Raw genomic sequence first — 14,262 nt, 5'->3', positions numbered from 1 at the left:
TCAACAGTATGTGAACCGTGAACTTCCAGATGTTCAAGCTAGATTTAGAAAAGGCAGAGGAACCAGACGTCAAATTGCCAACATCTGCTGAATCATCAAAAAAGCAAGAGAGTTCCAGAAAAACATCTACTTCTGCTTTATTGACTATACCAAAGCCTTTGATTGTATGGATCACAACAAACTGTGGAAAATTCTTCAAGAGATGGAATACCAGACCACCTGACCTGCCTCTTGAGAAATCTGTATGCAGGTTAAGAAAGAACAGTTAGAACTGGACATGGAACAACAGACTGGTTCCAAATCGGGAAAGGAGTACATCAAGGCTGTATGTTTTCACCCTGCTTATTTAGCTTATTTGCCAAGTACATCATGAGAAACGCCAGGCTGGATGAAGCACAAGATAGAATCAAGATTGCCGGGAGAAATATCAATAACCTCAGATATGCAGATGACACCACCCTTACCGCAGAAAGTGAAGAAGAACTAAAGAGCCTCTTGATGAAAGTGAAAGAGGAGAGTGAAAAAGTTGGCTCAAAACTTAACATTCAGAAAATTAACATCATGGCATCCGGTCCCATCATTCATGGCAAATAGATGGGGAGACAATGCAAACAGTGAGAGACTTTATTTGTGGGGGCTCCAAAATCACTCAGATGGTGACTGCCGCCATGAAATTAAAAGACACTTGCTCCTTGGAAGAAATGTTATGACCAACCTAGACAACATATTAAAAAGCAGAGACATTACTTTGCCAACAAAGGCCTGTCTAGTCAAAGTTATGGTTTTTCCCATAGTCATGTATGGAGGTGAGAGTTGGACTATAAAGAAAGCTGAGCACCAAAGAATTGATGCTTTTGAACTGCAGTGTTGGAGAAGATTCTTGAGAGTCCCTTGGACTGCAAGGAGATCCAACCAGTCAGTCCTAAAGGAAATTGGTCCTGAATGTTCATTGGAAGGACTGATGCTGAAACGGAAACTCCAATACTTTGGCCACCTGATGCGAAGAACTGACTCATTGGAAAAGACCCTGATGCTGGGAAAGATTGAGGGCAGGAGGAGAAGGGGAATATAGAGGATGAGATAGTTGGATGGCAACACGGACTCGAACGACATGAATTTGAGCAAGCTCCGGGAGTTGGTGATGGACAGGGAAGCCTGGTGTGCTGCAGTCCACGGGGTTGCAAAGAGTCAGACACGACTGAGGAACTGAACTGAACTGATGTATAAAACATATGACTAATGAGAACCAACAGTATAGCACAGGGAACTCTATTCAATGCTCTGTGGTGACCTAAACGAGAAGGAAATCCAGAAAAGAGGAATATACGTATATGGGTGGCTGATTCACTTTGCTATTCAGCAGAAACTAATATAACATTGCAAAGTAACCATACTCCAGTAAAAATAAAGAACATTCTCATGATGACTACATTAGGCTGGTAGGGTTATTTCCAACTTTTTGTTAATACAGTTGCTCTATTTTATATGGAAAACAAATACGTAAAGAAAGAAAGGGTATCTTTCAATCCCTGCAATTGCCAAGCAGGAGAATACATGAGGCCTCTGGCAAGTTGAGGTGTGATCTTATTTTTAGAAACTTCTGGCTATGAAATGTACACCTAAGGAAGAACAAACAACATAAGGCACGCCTCCACTGACAGAACGTTCAAACTGCTGCTCCTGGTATGTAAGGATTCCAGCTCCTGGAAAGCTGAAGTTAAAAGCAAAGTTTACCCAAACTTTAAAGTTTCCATGACTTGTGCCTTACTCCATCTCACAAAGTAAGATCCATGTCACTAAACTCTTAAAATCCCCAAAGAGGAAAGTTTATCAAATGATGCTCACATTCTGATCATCAAGGGTCCAAACAGAACGTGGCAAAACAAACACGGCCACCAGCACCCAGCTGGCCCTGAGTGAGGAGCACAGCCTTCTTCCTCACCGCTGTGACCATCCAGGAAGTTGCGAGCACAAGGATCCATAGAAGCAACAGCCAAGGAACAAACGCCCATGCCAGGCCCAGACTGGGTGTTCTCAGGGATGATGGAGGATGCTGTGCTGTTTGCTGTCCAGCAGAGGGAGCTAATGAGACCCAGCCTTTGCGAGCCTGAAACTAGACAAACCAGAACCACAGGCAACTCAAGATGACACTTCCCAAACAGGCAAATAACTAGGTGATCCCTCAGATCAATACTCTTCAATATTCGTTCAGCATATGGTGGATAAGGAAGGGGAAAGAGTATTTCCAGGGCAGCGTGAGATCTCCTCTCCACCATGGAGGGAAGTAAGCTCAGGACACCCAAGCCTGGATATCCCAGCTTGGCCAAGCCAAGGCTCTACCCCTACCTGGGTTCACCTTTAGGAATAGCTTAGTCTTCAAACCATTACCCAATTATGTTCCCCTTGGGGATTTTATCCCTCCCCACAGCAACTATTAAGGTCCTGACTTCCCCCCATAGAGTATGTTTAAAACAATTCTAACAGTCTCACCTCCAGTCATTCTTCTTTTATCCTAGATGCTAATGTAACTGACTGATTCTCAGAATCATGGTTGCCTTTGGCAGAGAGCAAAGGGAATTATGCAGGGAGTGAGGGTCAAAGGGAAATCTTCTTATTTAAAATGTGAATAAGATATGACCAAATATTAACCACTATTAATTCCTGGTTGTGGGAACACAACTTTCTCAACAAGATAAACCAGAAGTCCTCAAATGGAAATTCTGAGACCCAGTGCCAAGCTGCTTTATCTTGCCTGTTTCTGTCTTCATCATATTTGATACTCCCTAAGTATCTTTGCTGCTGATGCTGGTAGCCAAGTCACAGGGACTAACTCCACACATGGCCTCTTAACATCTAGAAAGCAGCTCTGGACACACACTGGCATCCTCCAATGTAATGACCAGGTGATGACCAGCAGAGGGAGCTCGATGCCTCCTGCATGCATGCCGCTGCCCATCACTGGGGTGCACTAAGCTATCTTGGGCACACCTAACCTTTCCATGGGGCCTAGGCTGGTAGGCCACATGAGTTTATTAAGCCCATGAGCATTTTGTAGCTTGATTTTAGCATCCAGAAGCAATGAGACAGACAGACAAAAAATTTTTTTAACTGCTATGAAGAGGAGGTGGTAGTAGGGTGAGCTATTCGTTTCAGAAAAGGAAGCTGGTTTAGGAAGTCAAGTGTGAACCAGGAACAATACCTGGGTTGTACAAGGAGGCTGCAGACAGGGTGAAGGGAGGCCAGTTCTGTTTTCTAGTTCTTCATTATCTAAATGCCAGGAGATGTTTGCCCAGGGAGAGTGCACACGACTGCCTCCGGTGCCGGGAGCCCCAGAGGGCCCTGTCCCCCATCTTCAGATCCCGTTTCCTTGCCCAATTCTGCAGGGGGCCCCACGTCCACAACCACAGGAGTCACTGGGACCCGAGGGAAGGCAAGGAAGGCCAGAGACGGACCGGGCACACAAGGAGCTGGACTGGCAGGCGCACCAGCTCAGCCCTGTCAGAGGCGGGAGGGCGTTTAACCGGATACAGCCGGTTTATCTTGTTTTCTAAGTTCTTTCCTGGAAAACAAGGCTGTCCTGGAAGGGCAAGGAGGCCAGGTGGTTGGAACAAGGTTAGCCAGGCTGGCAGCCAGCAGCTGGCAGGAGGGGGCTTGCAGAGAGGAATGGACAGGCGGGCTGCTTTCCTTTCACCCAGGCCTCACAGTCCAAGTGCAAGTTTGCAAATCAGAAGCCAGGCACCGTGACCACCAACGAACTCCCAGCCCTTGCGCCTAACTGTCCGCAGTCAGGGGAGTCAGCAAGGGAGAAGGGCCAAGGTGTGAGGAAAGTCTGACCAGTAAGAGCAGCAGACAGGGGGCTTCATCCCCACCCCCACTACTGACTAGTCGGTGACTTCTTGTTCTGCACATATATGTTTCCTAACGTGCAAAAGGGGGTAACACCACCTACCTTGCAGGCTGCAGATTAAATCAGATAAAGATTCCTGCCCACAGCAGTCTGCCCAAGTGCAGCTTCTACCCTGTTGAGGGATTTCAGATGTTAAGAAAGAATCCTTCCCACTGCCCCAAAATAAGGTCCATCCACAGGGCAAACCTGACTGTCCCAGGTGGGGCTCAGGAGGGAGGCCCTCTGTCTTGTGTGGATGGCAAGGCAGGTGCCCACCACCTCTCCCACCCGGCACACATCACCCCCACCCCAGCTGACAGACCAAGTTAAGGAGGCAGGGAGTCAGCTTCCACAGCTGGAGTCCAACCACTCCCGGGACTGGCTGGGCAGAGGGATCCCCTTCCTTCAGGATGACCTTGGTAAAGGCCCTGAAGCTGCTGTGCCCAGTCCTGAAGCTGGCTGTGCCCAGCAGACTTCCTCCCTCCCTGAACACTGGTCAGACCCTGCACAGTGGCAGGGACCCAGAGCCCAGTCCCAATCAGCCCAGTAGAAACCACGTGCTACCTCCAGAAGGCAGCCCACTGCTGTCAAAGGTTCCCAGATTTCAGCCCAGCCACCCCATATTCTTTAAAGAGCTGCTCCGGGGTAAGGGGTTTCATTAGTGACCATAGTCAATAGTGTCCCATCAAGGACAACCTGCTGATTTCAGGTGGCAAGTGCAATTTTGAATGTAAGACTAATATGAAAGGTATATAACACAAGAAGACTATTATTGTTATGTACAATTCTAGAAGGTGCTCATCCCAAAGTCTTCTGGGGATTGGGAAGGTCAACATTCCCTGAGACTCACCCAAACCCAGGGATTTGCTGGTGTTACCCAAGACCACCTTGCACACAGCGAGATGGTGGGAAGGCCCAATGACCACCCCAGCACACTACCACCAGGTCAGGCCCAGGCAAGTTACATTAGTACAGCACCAAAAAGCCATCAGTGGTACAACGAGAGATCCAAAGATCAAAGTAGGAAGTGGTATCCCTAAGGCTGCTAAAAGAGCAGTTGAGATCTGTGACTAGCCTCATCCATTAAGTCTGTGACTTCAGAGGTTGACTTTGATTTCTAAAAGTTTGATTTCTCAAAGAGGTTGCCCTTTGATGAGGCAGAGAGCAGGCTGTTGAGCTGCACAGACTCACAAATGAAGGGGAGATATGAAAGAGGAAGATCAAGAGACCTCGGGAGGCCCGAACCCAGGAACGCATGGAAGATCTTCATCCTCCAGGGAGGGGTGTGTGGGTGGGAGGCAGCAGAGATTGCCAGCACCGAGTGTGAACTTCAGACACACACTCAGACTCCACTCCCGGCTCTTCCACCAGCCCCCTGTGCCCTGGGTAAGGTCAATAATTCCCTCTGTCGGGGCTGCCTCACTTGCCACAAGCACCTGCTCAAGGGGTGGTCAGAAGGATCAAGGAGTCAATAAACGTAAAGCGTTCACCCAATACATGGCAGGTAAGTGCTCAACACACTTAGCTACTGAATTTTATGTGGAAAACCAGGGGGAAACGGCAAGACTAACTAGACAGAAGGGCTGGCAAAGCCCAAGAGAAGACAAATTTGGTGTTCCATACATATACGAAGGACTTAATATTTGTATCTAATTTCCACTTTAATAATCATTTTGTAATCAAACTGTAAGCATATAAAGGTCCTAGACTGTACCTTAAACCTTGTATCTGCAGCAGCACCTAGCCCACACTGGCAGGTCATACTTACTTCAGATGCAACCTATGGGAAAATGCCCAGCCCTGCCAAGCCTCAGATCCTTTCCCTATGAACACTTTTCCCTTTCTCATAAAAGGGTTTATTTTTGTTTACCTAGAAAACCTCTGGAACCACGCTCCCCATCCAGGAGGAGTTGTTGACAATCTGTTGTGAGACTAAGTGAGATTGCTTACAGTAGGAAACTTGCAAACTCCCCTCACAGAATAGGTATTCTTGTTGAATGTTTCTTGGAAGGGCACTGCCAGTCTTTCCAGCTTTAACGAACCCAGCAAGGGGCACACACTCAGCTCGTGCTCTGCTGCTGAGACAGGCCGGGCCTCAGGTCATACACGTGCATGTCCACCGTGATTTTCAGCGCAGATCTGAGAGCAGACCAAGTCTGCTGATCCCTCCACCAAGCCTAGAATTCCTGGATTTGGGGCTGCTTGGCTGCTGATAGGAACTTGCTGTCGAGGCATTTTCTCCTGTCCTTTGAAAGTTTCGAGCAGAAAGCTTTCTGGTTGATGACCTTCTTCAAGACAGAACCGCTGTACCCATCCACAAGCTCAAAGAAGGAATGTTGAGAACGTGGGGGAAGGAGCTGCAAGCCCGAAAGGACTCACTCTCTCTGGCTCTGAGGTCCTGAGTCACACACACCCCTCCCACAGGTCTAACCTAACAGGTAACCTCTCAGGGTCTCTTATGCCCACCAGGAGGACCCTAGCATAGAGGTCGAAGAGATTACAGTTTCAAAAGCAACTAGTGCCAAAAGGGTGTCTTTTACCTATCTATAAACGACAAAATTATACCCCAATAATTCTGATGCTTAAAAAAAGAAAAAAAGGCAAACAATTCATGGAAAAACTTCAAGGACTTATGAAAATTAGAAATCCCCATTAATATCCGAGATGCTCTGTTTAGTCAGAACAGAGAGAGTCAAGGGCTTCAGGACAGGTGGATGGGCAGGCATCACCGGGGGTGCTGAGGGGGCAGTGGGCACAGCTCTGGGCAGGAAGCAGCAGTTGTCTGTGACGGTGCAAAGGGTTTATTGAAGAAACTCCCCATGGGGAAGCAGTGCCCGGAGAACCCACCAGGCCTGCTGAAGGGCCCAGAGGAATGGCAGTGGGCAGCCCTGATCACTTTGGGAACTGGAGGAGGTATAGCCACTCGACAGGCACCACAGCCAGAAACGCTGCACGGACGAGTGAGTGACAAGCAGAGAAACACTGACCTTCACTTGCTTCCCCCAGCTGACGCCCGGGGGGAGCCCCGGGGCCTGCAGGGCTCAGCCTCTGGAGGACAGGGCGAGCACAGCTGAGAGCAGAGAAGCAGTGCAGGTCCCTCGCACGCAGAAGTGACTTCTGTTTCATATAAAAGGGCAACTGTAGAACCTGCTGTTAGTCGAATGAGATGATGTACACACAGCGATCGCAGGAGAACCCACCGCAGTTCAGGACGAGGACTAGACAGCGGGTGCCTGTTCATCCTCAGTTATCAACTCACTTTCCCTTTTGCCATTTTCTGGAAATGGGCCGTCCGGATTTCTCAGACCATCACAACAATCCGGGTACATTTAATCCTCTGTGTTCCCCCCTCACCCCCTCCCACCCAACTCCCAGCCTGGAATGCCCCAAGTTTCTCTACCTTGAGGACTTTCCAGCCATTCAGCTGGGCTGTTTCTTGGCAGACAGGGAGCCAAGATCTGGAGAAAACAAGGGAGCCGAAATAACGGGAGAGTCAAGATTCCTGTTGGGCGATATCATTTATTGAAAGGCAAACTCGCTTTCTCCAGGAGTTCACTTACAGGAGGCAGCTGCCAAGATAATTTCCTCCATGTGACAAACCAAGGCAATCAAACCAGACCCGCAAGCAGAAACCCAACACAATAAGCCTATCGGCCTCGTCAGATGACACTCAGAAGCAGGAAGAAAAATTATGAAGCTATACGATGATTGTCTCTTCAGCACAGCATTTGGCCACATACTTGTTTATTAAATATTTTTTTTTCTTTTAAAACTAGCTAAAGGAAATATTCTTGAGTAGAGTTAGTTCTTAACAAACAGAAAAAAACGTGTATGTGTACATAAAATCAAAGAACAATAGCACGTCAGAGTTGGCAAGGACCTTGAGCCCTGGTCCTCAATTCATCCCGCATAGTTTGTTGCTGTGAGCACGCTTATCTCAAGGTCATTCCATCAAAGTCACTGGGCTAAAATGAGCCGAAACTTGACGACATCTATCTCAGCTCCGAGGCTGGTGTTCCTTCCAGCTCAGCACACTGCACGCATCCGGCTCACTGCCAGTCCTGTTACAGCGCAGAAGGGCGACTTGGTCGACATGGGTAATGTCTCACCTCTAGAGTAAAGATGCAGAACTTCTGAATGGTGAACTCTGTTCTCTTTTCACAGACAGTGTGCTTCTTGCAGGCTGCCTTGTGGCTACTGGAAGGAACTGACCAGAATTAGAGGCAGTAACTTCCTCACAAACCAAGAGGCAAGCTGACGCGCTCCCAAGGCTCTTGGGCCCCAACCTTTTCCATCTCCAATCCGTAGGAACGAGACGTGAAACACTGCTGGGCAGGCTTCTTGGCAAATACCTAATGGTGGTGGAAGCAGCGGGGAACTCAACGACGTGCGAGAGTCGAAGGCCTGCTCGGGGTTCCAGTGGGCCAGTCCACCAACCGCAGGCTTGCTGCGTCCCAAAGAGGATTGGAGGGGCTCCAGGATGCGTTCGGAGAGGCTCTGCCTGTGTTCATCAGTGTGGCTGTTGTCTGTCACCCTCTCCCCGACAGCGCTCCAGGAAGGTAGGGATTGTGAGCGTCTGTATTCCCTGCTGTGTTCCCAGTGCCGGAGGCTGGGGTATCATGGATGTCCAATAACTATTTGCTAAATGAATGAATGGTTAAAGGGAGGCATGTCTCCATACTCCAAATAAGTAAGCAGAGGCAAGAGGCACCCCACCCAGCAGAGGTAGAGGAAGGCTTCATGCTTCTGCTCTGCGGGCCTCACCCACACTGGGTGACGACACCCACCCATGAATGGGGTTGACCATTCTGAATCCTGATGGGTGGGCTCTGTGACCCGGGGCAGGTAGGGCACTGAGGTTCCTTGCTCCAAACGGCAACTGTCAGGGCGTGTCAGGGTCACAGGCTTCTCACGTTCCAGGATGCATCGAGACACTGTGAGGCGGCCAAACACTCACACGCATACAACTTGCAGGGTTCCCTCCCTGGCCATGGGCCTGACCAGCTGTGACTGGACCTGGCCTCTGGATGAGCCTGGGAACCGCCACAGGAAGCCCGGGAGGAAGTGCTGGATACCCTGCAGACTCCCAATGCCTCCCTAAAAGTCCATCCCAGGGACCTGGCCTTGCCCAGACCTCACCCAGTCCCAGGTACTCCTGCCTCGGTTGGCCCCTATCCCTCATCCCAGAAGTGAGGAGTCTTCCAGTTTGCACAGACATTTCTCTGACTTCTGCTGCTTCTCTCCCTCTCCTGACATAAACCTGGGAACCTGTTCAACCCGCCTCTTCTCTACACATCCCCCAGCTTTCAAGAACTTCTCCTCCTCCTTCCTACCTACACCCCCACACACCTGCTCATCTCCCCTACTTCCCCATCACCTGCCTCTTCCTCAAGTCTAAGTCCATGAACCTGCTCCCCAAACCCCCCCAGTGCCCACCCACCAACAACTGGTCCAGGGGCCCCAAGAGTATAGATTGCAGACCTGCTCTGGGAAGGGGAAGGAAGGAACCAATAAGAAATGACAGGAAGGCTCCAGCCTCCAGAAACTACATCATTTGTGGAAAAACCTTACAAACAAGTCTCCCCACTCTACCTGCACAAAAGAAATTGCAATTAGTGACCAGAATCGACTCAATGTGGTTCAGAAATCATAACAAAATTATAGATAAAATAAGCAACCAAGGACCATAGATACAAGTGACCTCAGACTTACCCTCCCCTCCTTCCTTCAGGGAGTTCTTCACTAAAACCACCTGAACTTCTTTTTTCAGGATTAACTGTCCCTCATCCCCTCAACAATTCCTTTTTCCAACTCTGAGGTCCAGAGTGGTCTTTATTCTACTTTCTCCTTCTTGCCTCTAGCTCCATAATATTTAAAAATCTAGTAGCTTTGTATTTTTAAAAATAATACTCAACAGACACATGTGAACTTTACAAACAAGCCACCCCATGAAGCCTCTGCAACATTCCAAAATGGAACAGCAGCAGTCTAGAAGAAGGTTTGATTTTTTTTTAAATATATACAGTCTGCACATCATCCCCTCCCCCATACCAGGGCTATTGAATAGGAACCAGCCTTTGGACCCTTTCTCTTGACAGGGGAACGTGGGGGAGGAGCAGCAATGCAGATGGCACGGCAGACAGCTGTGCAGAAGGGGGCTCCATCCTGCCAAGTGGCCGTGGGCATCTCGAAACGTACCCTGCAAGAGCTGCTGCCCATGCCACCAGAGCTGTGCTACCACAGAGATCCCAGGAGGACGTGACGTCAAGAGGAGATGCCTGGTCTGCGAAAAGGAGGCGATGGCGCTCCCTCTCACGCCTCCCACTGCGGCCCCTGGAAGTGGGCTCAGATCTGGCTGACGACAGTGCTGTCCTTGGGGAAGGTGTAGCTCAGCGGCGCCTCATAGAGGCTCCCCCCATCCGTGCTGAGGTCGTCGTCGTCATCCACGTCATCCAGCACTTTGCTTGGCAGCTTCTTAAGTCTGTAAGACAACAGGGGGAATGTTTCCTGGCCCCGGACTGAGGCTCACTTCCTCTCTAGAGATGAAGGGGTTCAAGGTGCCTGTCTCTCCACCCCAGGGAGTGGACAAGGTGCCTGTCTCTCCAACAGCAGGGAGCAAACTGCCCACCTGGCAGCATGCGAGGCTGCTGCCCAGAGAGCGGGGCGGGGCTGGGTCAAGGTCAGTCGTCCTGACTTTTCCCTCCTGCCTCAAGCTCCCTCCTGGCTTGGGAGGGTCCTGCGTAAATCCCATCTTAATGTGATATCTTATCATCCTGTGCACCATGGGTGGTTTGCACTAATTTTTCTAATACTGCATTTTGATTAAGATTTTTGGTGCCCCCTTATATATTGCCTCCTAATGCCCACCTGGGGCTGGATTCTAGATAGACAGACGTGCTGTGTTTATAGGATTCTCAACAGGCTCTTCAGTGCATTTATGAGAGAAGTGCCTAGGCAGCTGGCAAGAAGCCTCCGGTCACCATCAGCCTCCAGGAAAAGCCCAGCTTTATGAACAAGGATGAACATAAACCCACCCCTCACTCCAATGCCCTAAGCAGTGACAATGAGGCAAGGAAAGCAATGTCCCCCCAACCCCCATTAATCCCCTATCTTTTTGCTGTGCCCAGGGAGCTTGAAAGAGCAGCTCTTTCCAGAAACCAGGCTTGGGATATCCTAGTCCTCCTGAGAACAGGAACCCACAACTTCATCTCCTTTCTCCCTAATCCAGGCAACCTAGGGGCTGGCCCAGGAACTCCTCTCTACAGGGTGCTGTGAGCCGGTCTGACCTGCCCTGAGCCTCAGTTTCCCCTTTCAGATGACAGGGATAATACCCGCCCTGAGGACACCGGGCAGTGGTATGAGGATGACACATGAGATACCTACTGAGCACATGGGGTGAATGGAGTAATACAGCCACTGTCATCTCTAGGACGGGATGACCCCAAAGGGGCCACAGTGGCTGGAGACAACAGGAGAGGCTCTGAAAGCATCATGCTCCCCTCCAACGTCAGGGCTGCCACAGCCCCTGGGGGTGCTGACCCTGTGCCCACCTTAAGTCCTTCTTCATGGAGTTGAGCTGGCCCTGCAGCTGCTCATTCACGTCCATCTGCTCCTCCAGCTCCCTCTGCAGCTTCTTCTTAGAACTTTCCAGCCTGTCGATTTCCTCCTCGGCCTCCTCCACCTGTCGCTTCATTGCCTTCAAGCGCAAGCTCAACTGCAGGGGTGGGGGTGGGGGGCAGAGTAGGGGGAAGGGCAGGCTGTGAGCTGGCAGGTCGCCCAGCCCAGCAAGAAAAGGCCAGCGGTCCAGACCCCTTCTCTCCAAGCAACAAGATACGGCCAAGTGGGAAACAGGACTCATGCAAAAGTGGAGGTAAGACTCTTAAGAGAGAAAATCCCACTTTTTCAAAGCCAAGTTCAGGGTTTGAAGTTTGCTGAAGCGAGCTCTAAAGGCCCCATTCCATGCTGTAAGGGGTGGAGTGGAAAGAGAAGACTCGGTCCACTCAACTTCACTGCTTGTCCATCCTCCGAGCCCTCCCCTCCGTCTGGCTCCCCCAGCCCACACTAAATCTCAAAAGAACTCGCAGAGGGTCCCCGACCTGGTCCTTCTGATCAGTCAGCGACAGGTGCTCGTCATCCACCTGCATCACCAGCTCCTTCACCTTCCGCTCCAGCCGGCGGTTGCTCAGTTGGAGGCTGGCCCGGTCCCTGGAAGGGCAGAACAGAAGACAGTCTCGTCCCAGTCCCACAGGCAGCCAGCCCCAGGTGGCCTGGTATACGCGGGCTTAGGGTCAGGGAGACTCACAACTGTACAGGAGGAAAGCGCTCCTCAGTGGACAGATGAGGAAACAGGGGCTCTGAGAAGGGGGGTGACTGCCTGAGGCTGCAGAGCCAGAGGAACGCTGAGTTGGGGTCAGACCTGCCCTGACTTCTCCCAGTCCCAGGCTTCACTTGGTAAGGCAGAGGTTCACAGACTGCTAGGCTGTCAATATTTAGGGTTTACTGCCCTGACCTAGTCCCTAAAGTCTTCCTGAAAATGGATAATGTAAAGTGCTCTACACACACATACACACAGAGACACACACAACTTCTAGGAAGGTGAGGGGCCATTAGTAAGAATTGAGGAGCTGGCCCTTGGGCCGTGGTCTAAGGACAAGCTGCAGATAATCATGGTGCAGGAGAGGGTATGGTCATTACTGTGGCCCTCCCACCCACGTGTCCATCTCTGACAGATGGCCACTCGGCCCCTGCTTGAACACACCCAGCCCCTAGAGCACAGTCAGCCCCTTCTCATCTAATTCAGCTCAAACTCATTAACTCATGAGGCAGCCTACCCTATTTAAGGTGTAGAGAAAGGAACAACTAAGAGTTGAGCAATGGGAGTCCCAAGTCTTAGTCCTGCTGTAACAATATCCTTCCACGCTACCTTCCACAAGTTACCTACTTGGTGGGCCTCAATTTTCTCATCTACAAAATGGAAACTATTTTCCAGCAAGGCTGTACTTGCCCTGCCTTCCTCACAGGTTAGGAGGATGGGCAGAGATACAGGGGTAAAAGCACTCCGTAACGTGACGCCCAGCGCCCAGCAGGGCCTGTGCACCAGGGCTGGAGCCGGCTCACCTCTCCTCGCTCTCCAGACGGTCCTCCAGCTCTGCGATCCTGGCCTCCATCTGCACCACCAGGCCCTCTTTGCTGGACCTGTAGGAACCTTCCAGGTGGATAATCCGGCTCTTTAAGTCCTTGTTCTGGAATCAGACAGGGAGACCATGAGGGGCTGTGTCTACCACACTCTGTGCAGAGCAGAGGGCGGGCCAGTGTGTGGTCAGTAACTGGGATAAGCCTGCTTTCCACCTTCGGATGGGTGCCACTGGGAGACCTGGGGATGTTTCCAGGAAAAAGATTTGCACTCGTGTCCTGACAAGCCAAAAGAAGAGATTCTACCACATTCCTTATAAGCCTGAGTGAAATCTCTGGCATGTCCTAAGACTCCTGGGTAACAGACAAATGAACCTGACCTTGGCCTTTTATAAACCTATTGGTGTGGGACAAGAGAAATCGGCTCCTTCAGAAATATCATATGTCATATTCAGTGAAGAACTTACATGAATGGCATGTTAAAGATACAATGATTCAAGTAAGATTTGTTACCAACACATGCACTGGACTTGGTTTTTGTTTTCTGGACAAAAAACAAAAGGATACTGGTTTTTGTTTTTTGGCTTTTAAAATTTATTTGGCTGTGACAGGTCTTAGTTTAGTTGCAGCACGCAGGATCTTTGATCTTTAGTTGTGGCATGCAAACTCTTAGTTCCAGCATATGGGATCTAGTTCCCTAACCAGGGATCAAACTTGGGGCCCTTGCATTGGGAGTGAGGCATCTTAGCCACTGGACTGCCAGAGAAGTCTCAACACTTTATTTTACTCTTTTCATTTGAATTTAGCCTTCTTTAGGATCTAGAAAACAACACTTGCAATTCTACTTCTCTGCAGTTGCTAAACTTACAAGCACATTTAAAATTACTGGGCATAACCTTTCTGGAAAAGGCCTTAGAAAAACCTCTACCTTTCAGATGAGTTATGTTCCAGAGTTCTTGGGTGTGCTGTGCAAAGAAGGTTCAACCACAGGGCTCTAGTCTAAGGCCACGAGGAGGGTCGGGGGGCTCATGGGGCCAGCTGCCCTCACCTGTCTCTCCAGGGAAATCTTGTCACACTCCAAGTCTTGCTTCATGGCTCGCTCCTGAAGTAGCTCATTCCGCATCTGCTCCATCTACACCACAGAGAGCAAAAGCCCAGAGGTCAGCAGAGTGGTTCCTACAGCCTTTGTGCTAAAATGGTTCCCAGGTATGAATTCCAACAACCAGGTCAGCTCTTTTTCATGA

General features: G+C 50.0%; 1 protein-coding gene across 2 annotated transcripts in view; it reads right to left on the bottom strand.

Annotated features, from left to right (window-relative positions):
• Positions 1–7,385: 7,385 nt before the first annotated feature.
• CGNL1 (cingulin like 1) overlaps positions 7,386–14,262 on the bottom strand; it is a 169,231-nt gene continuing 162,354 nt past the window's right edge. For both annotated transcript variants that reach the window (XM_061157243.1, XM_061157245.1), the window contains exons 15-19: positions 14,067–14,150; positions 13,004–13,128; positions 11,983–12,091; positions 11,437–11,600; positions 7,386–10,367 (exon numbers count right to left, since the gene is read on the bottom strand). In XM_061157243.1, coding sequence (XP_061013226.1) covers positions 10,232–10,367; positions 11,437–11,600; positions 11,983–12,091; positions 13,004–13,128; positions 14,067–14,150 — 618 coding nt within the window. In that variant the 3' untranslated portion in view covers positions 7,386–10,231. The remainder of the gene's footprint in view (positions 10,368–11,436; positions 11,601–11,982; positions 12,092–13,003; positions 13,129–14,066; positions 14,151–14,262) is intronic.

The sequence above is a fragment of the Dama dama genome, chromosome 12 (genome assembly GCF_033118175.1).
Source record: "Dama dama isolate Ldn47 chromosome 12, ASM3311817v1, whole genome shotgun sequence".
Taxonomy (NCBI): Eukaryota; Metazoa; Chordata; class Mammalia; order Artiodactyla; family Cervidae; genus Dama; species Dama dama.
The sequence above is the reverse complement of the archived record's forward strand: the minus strand, read 5'-3'. Positions and strand labels throughout refer to the sequence as shown.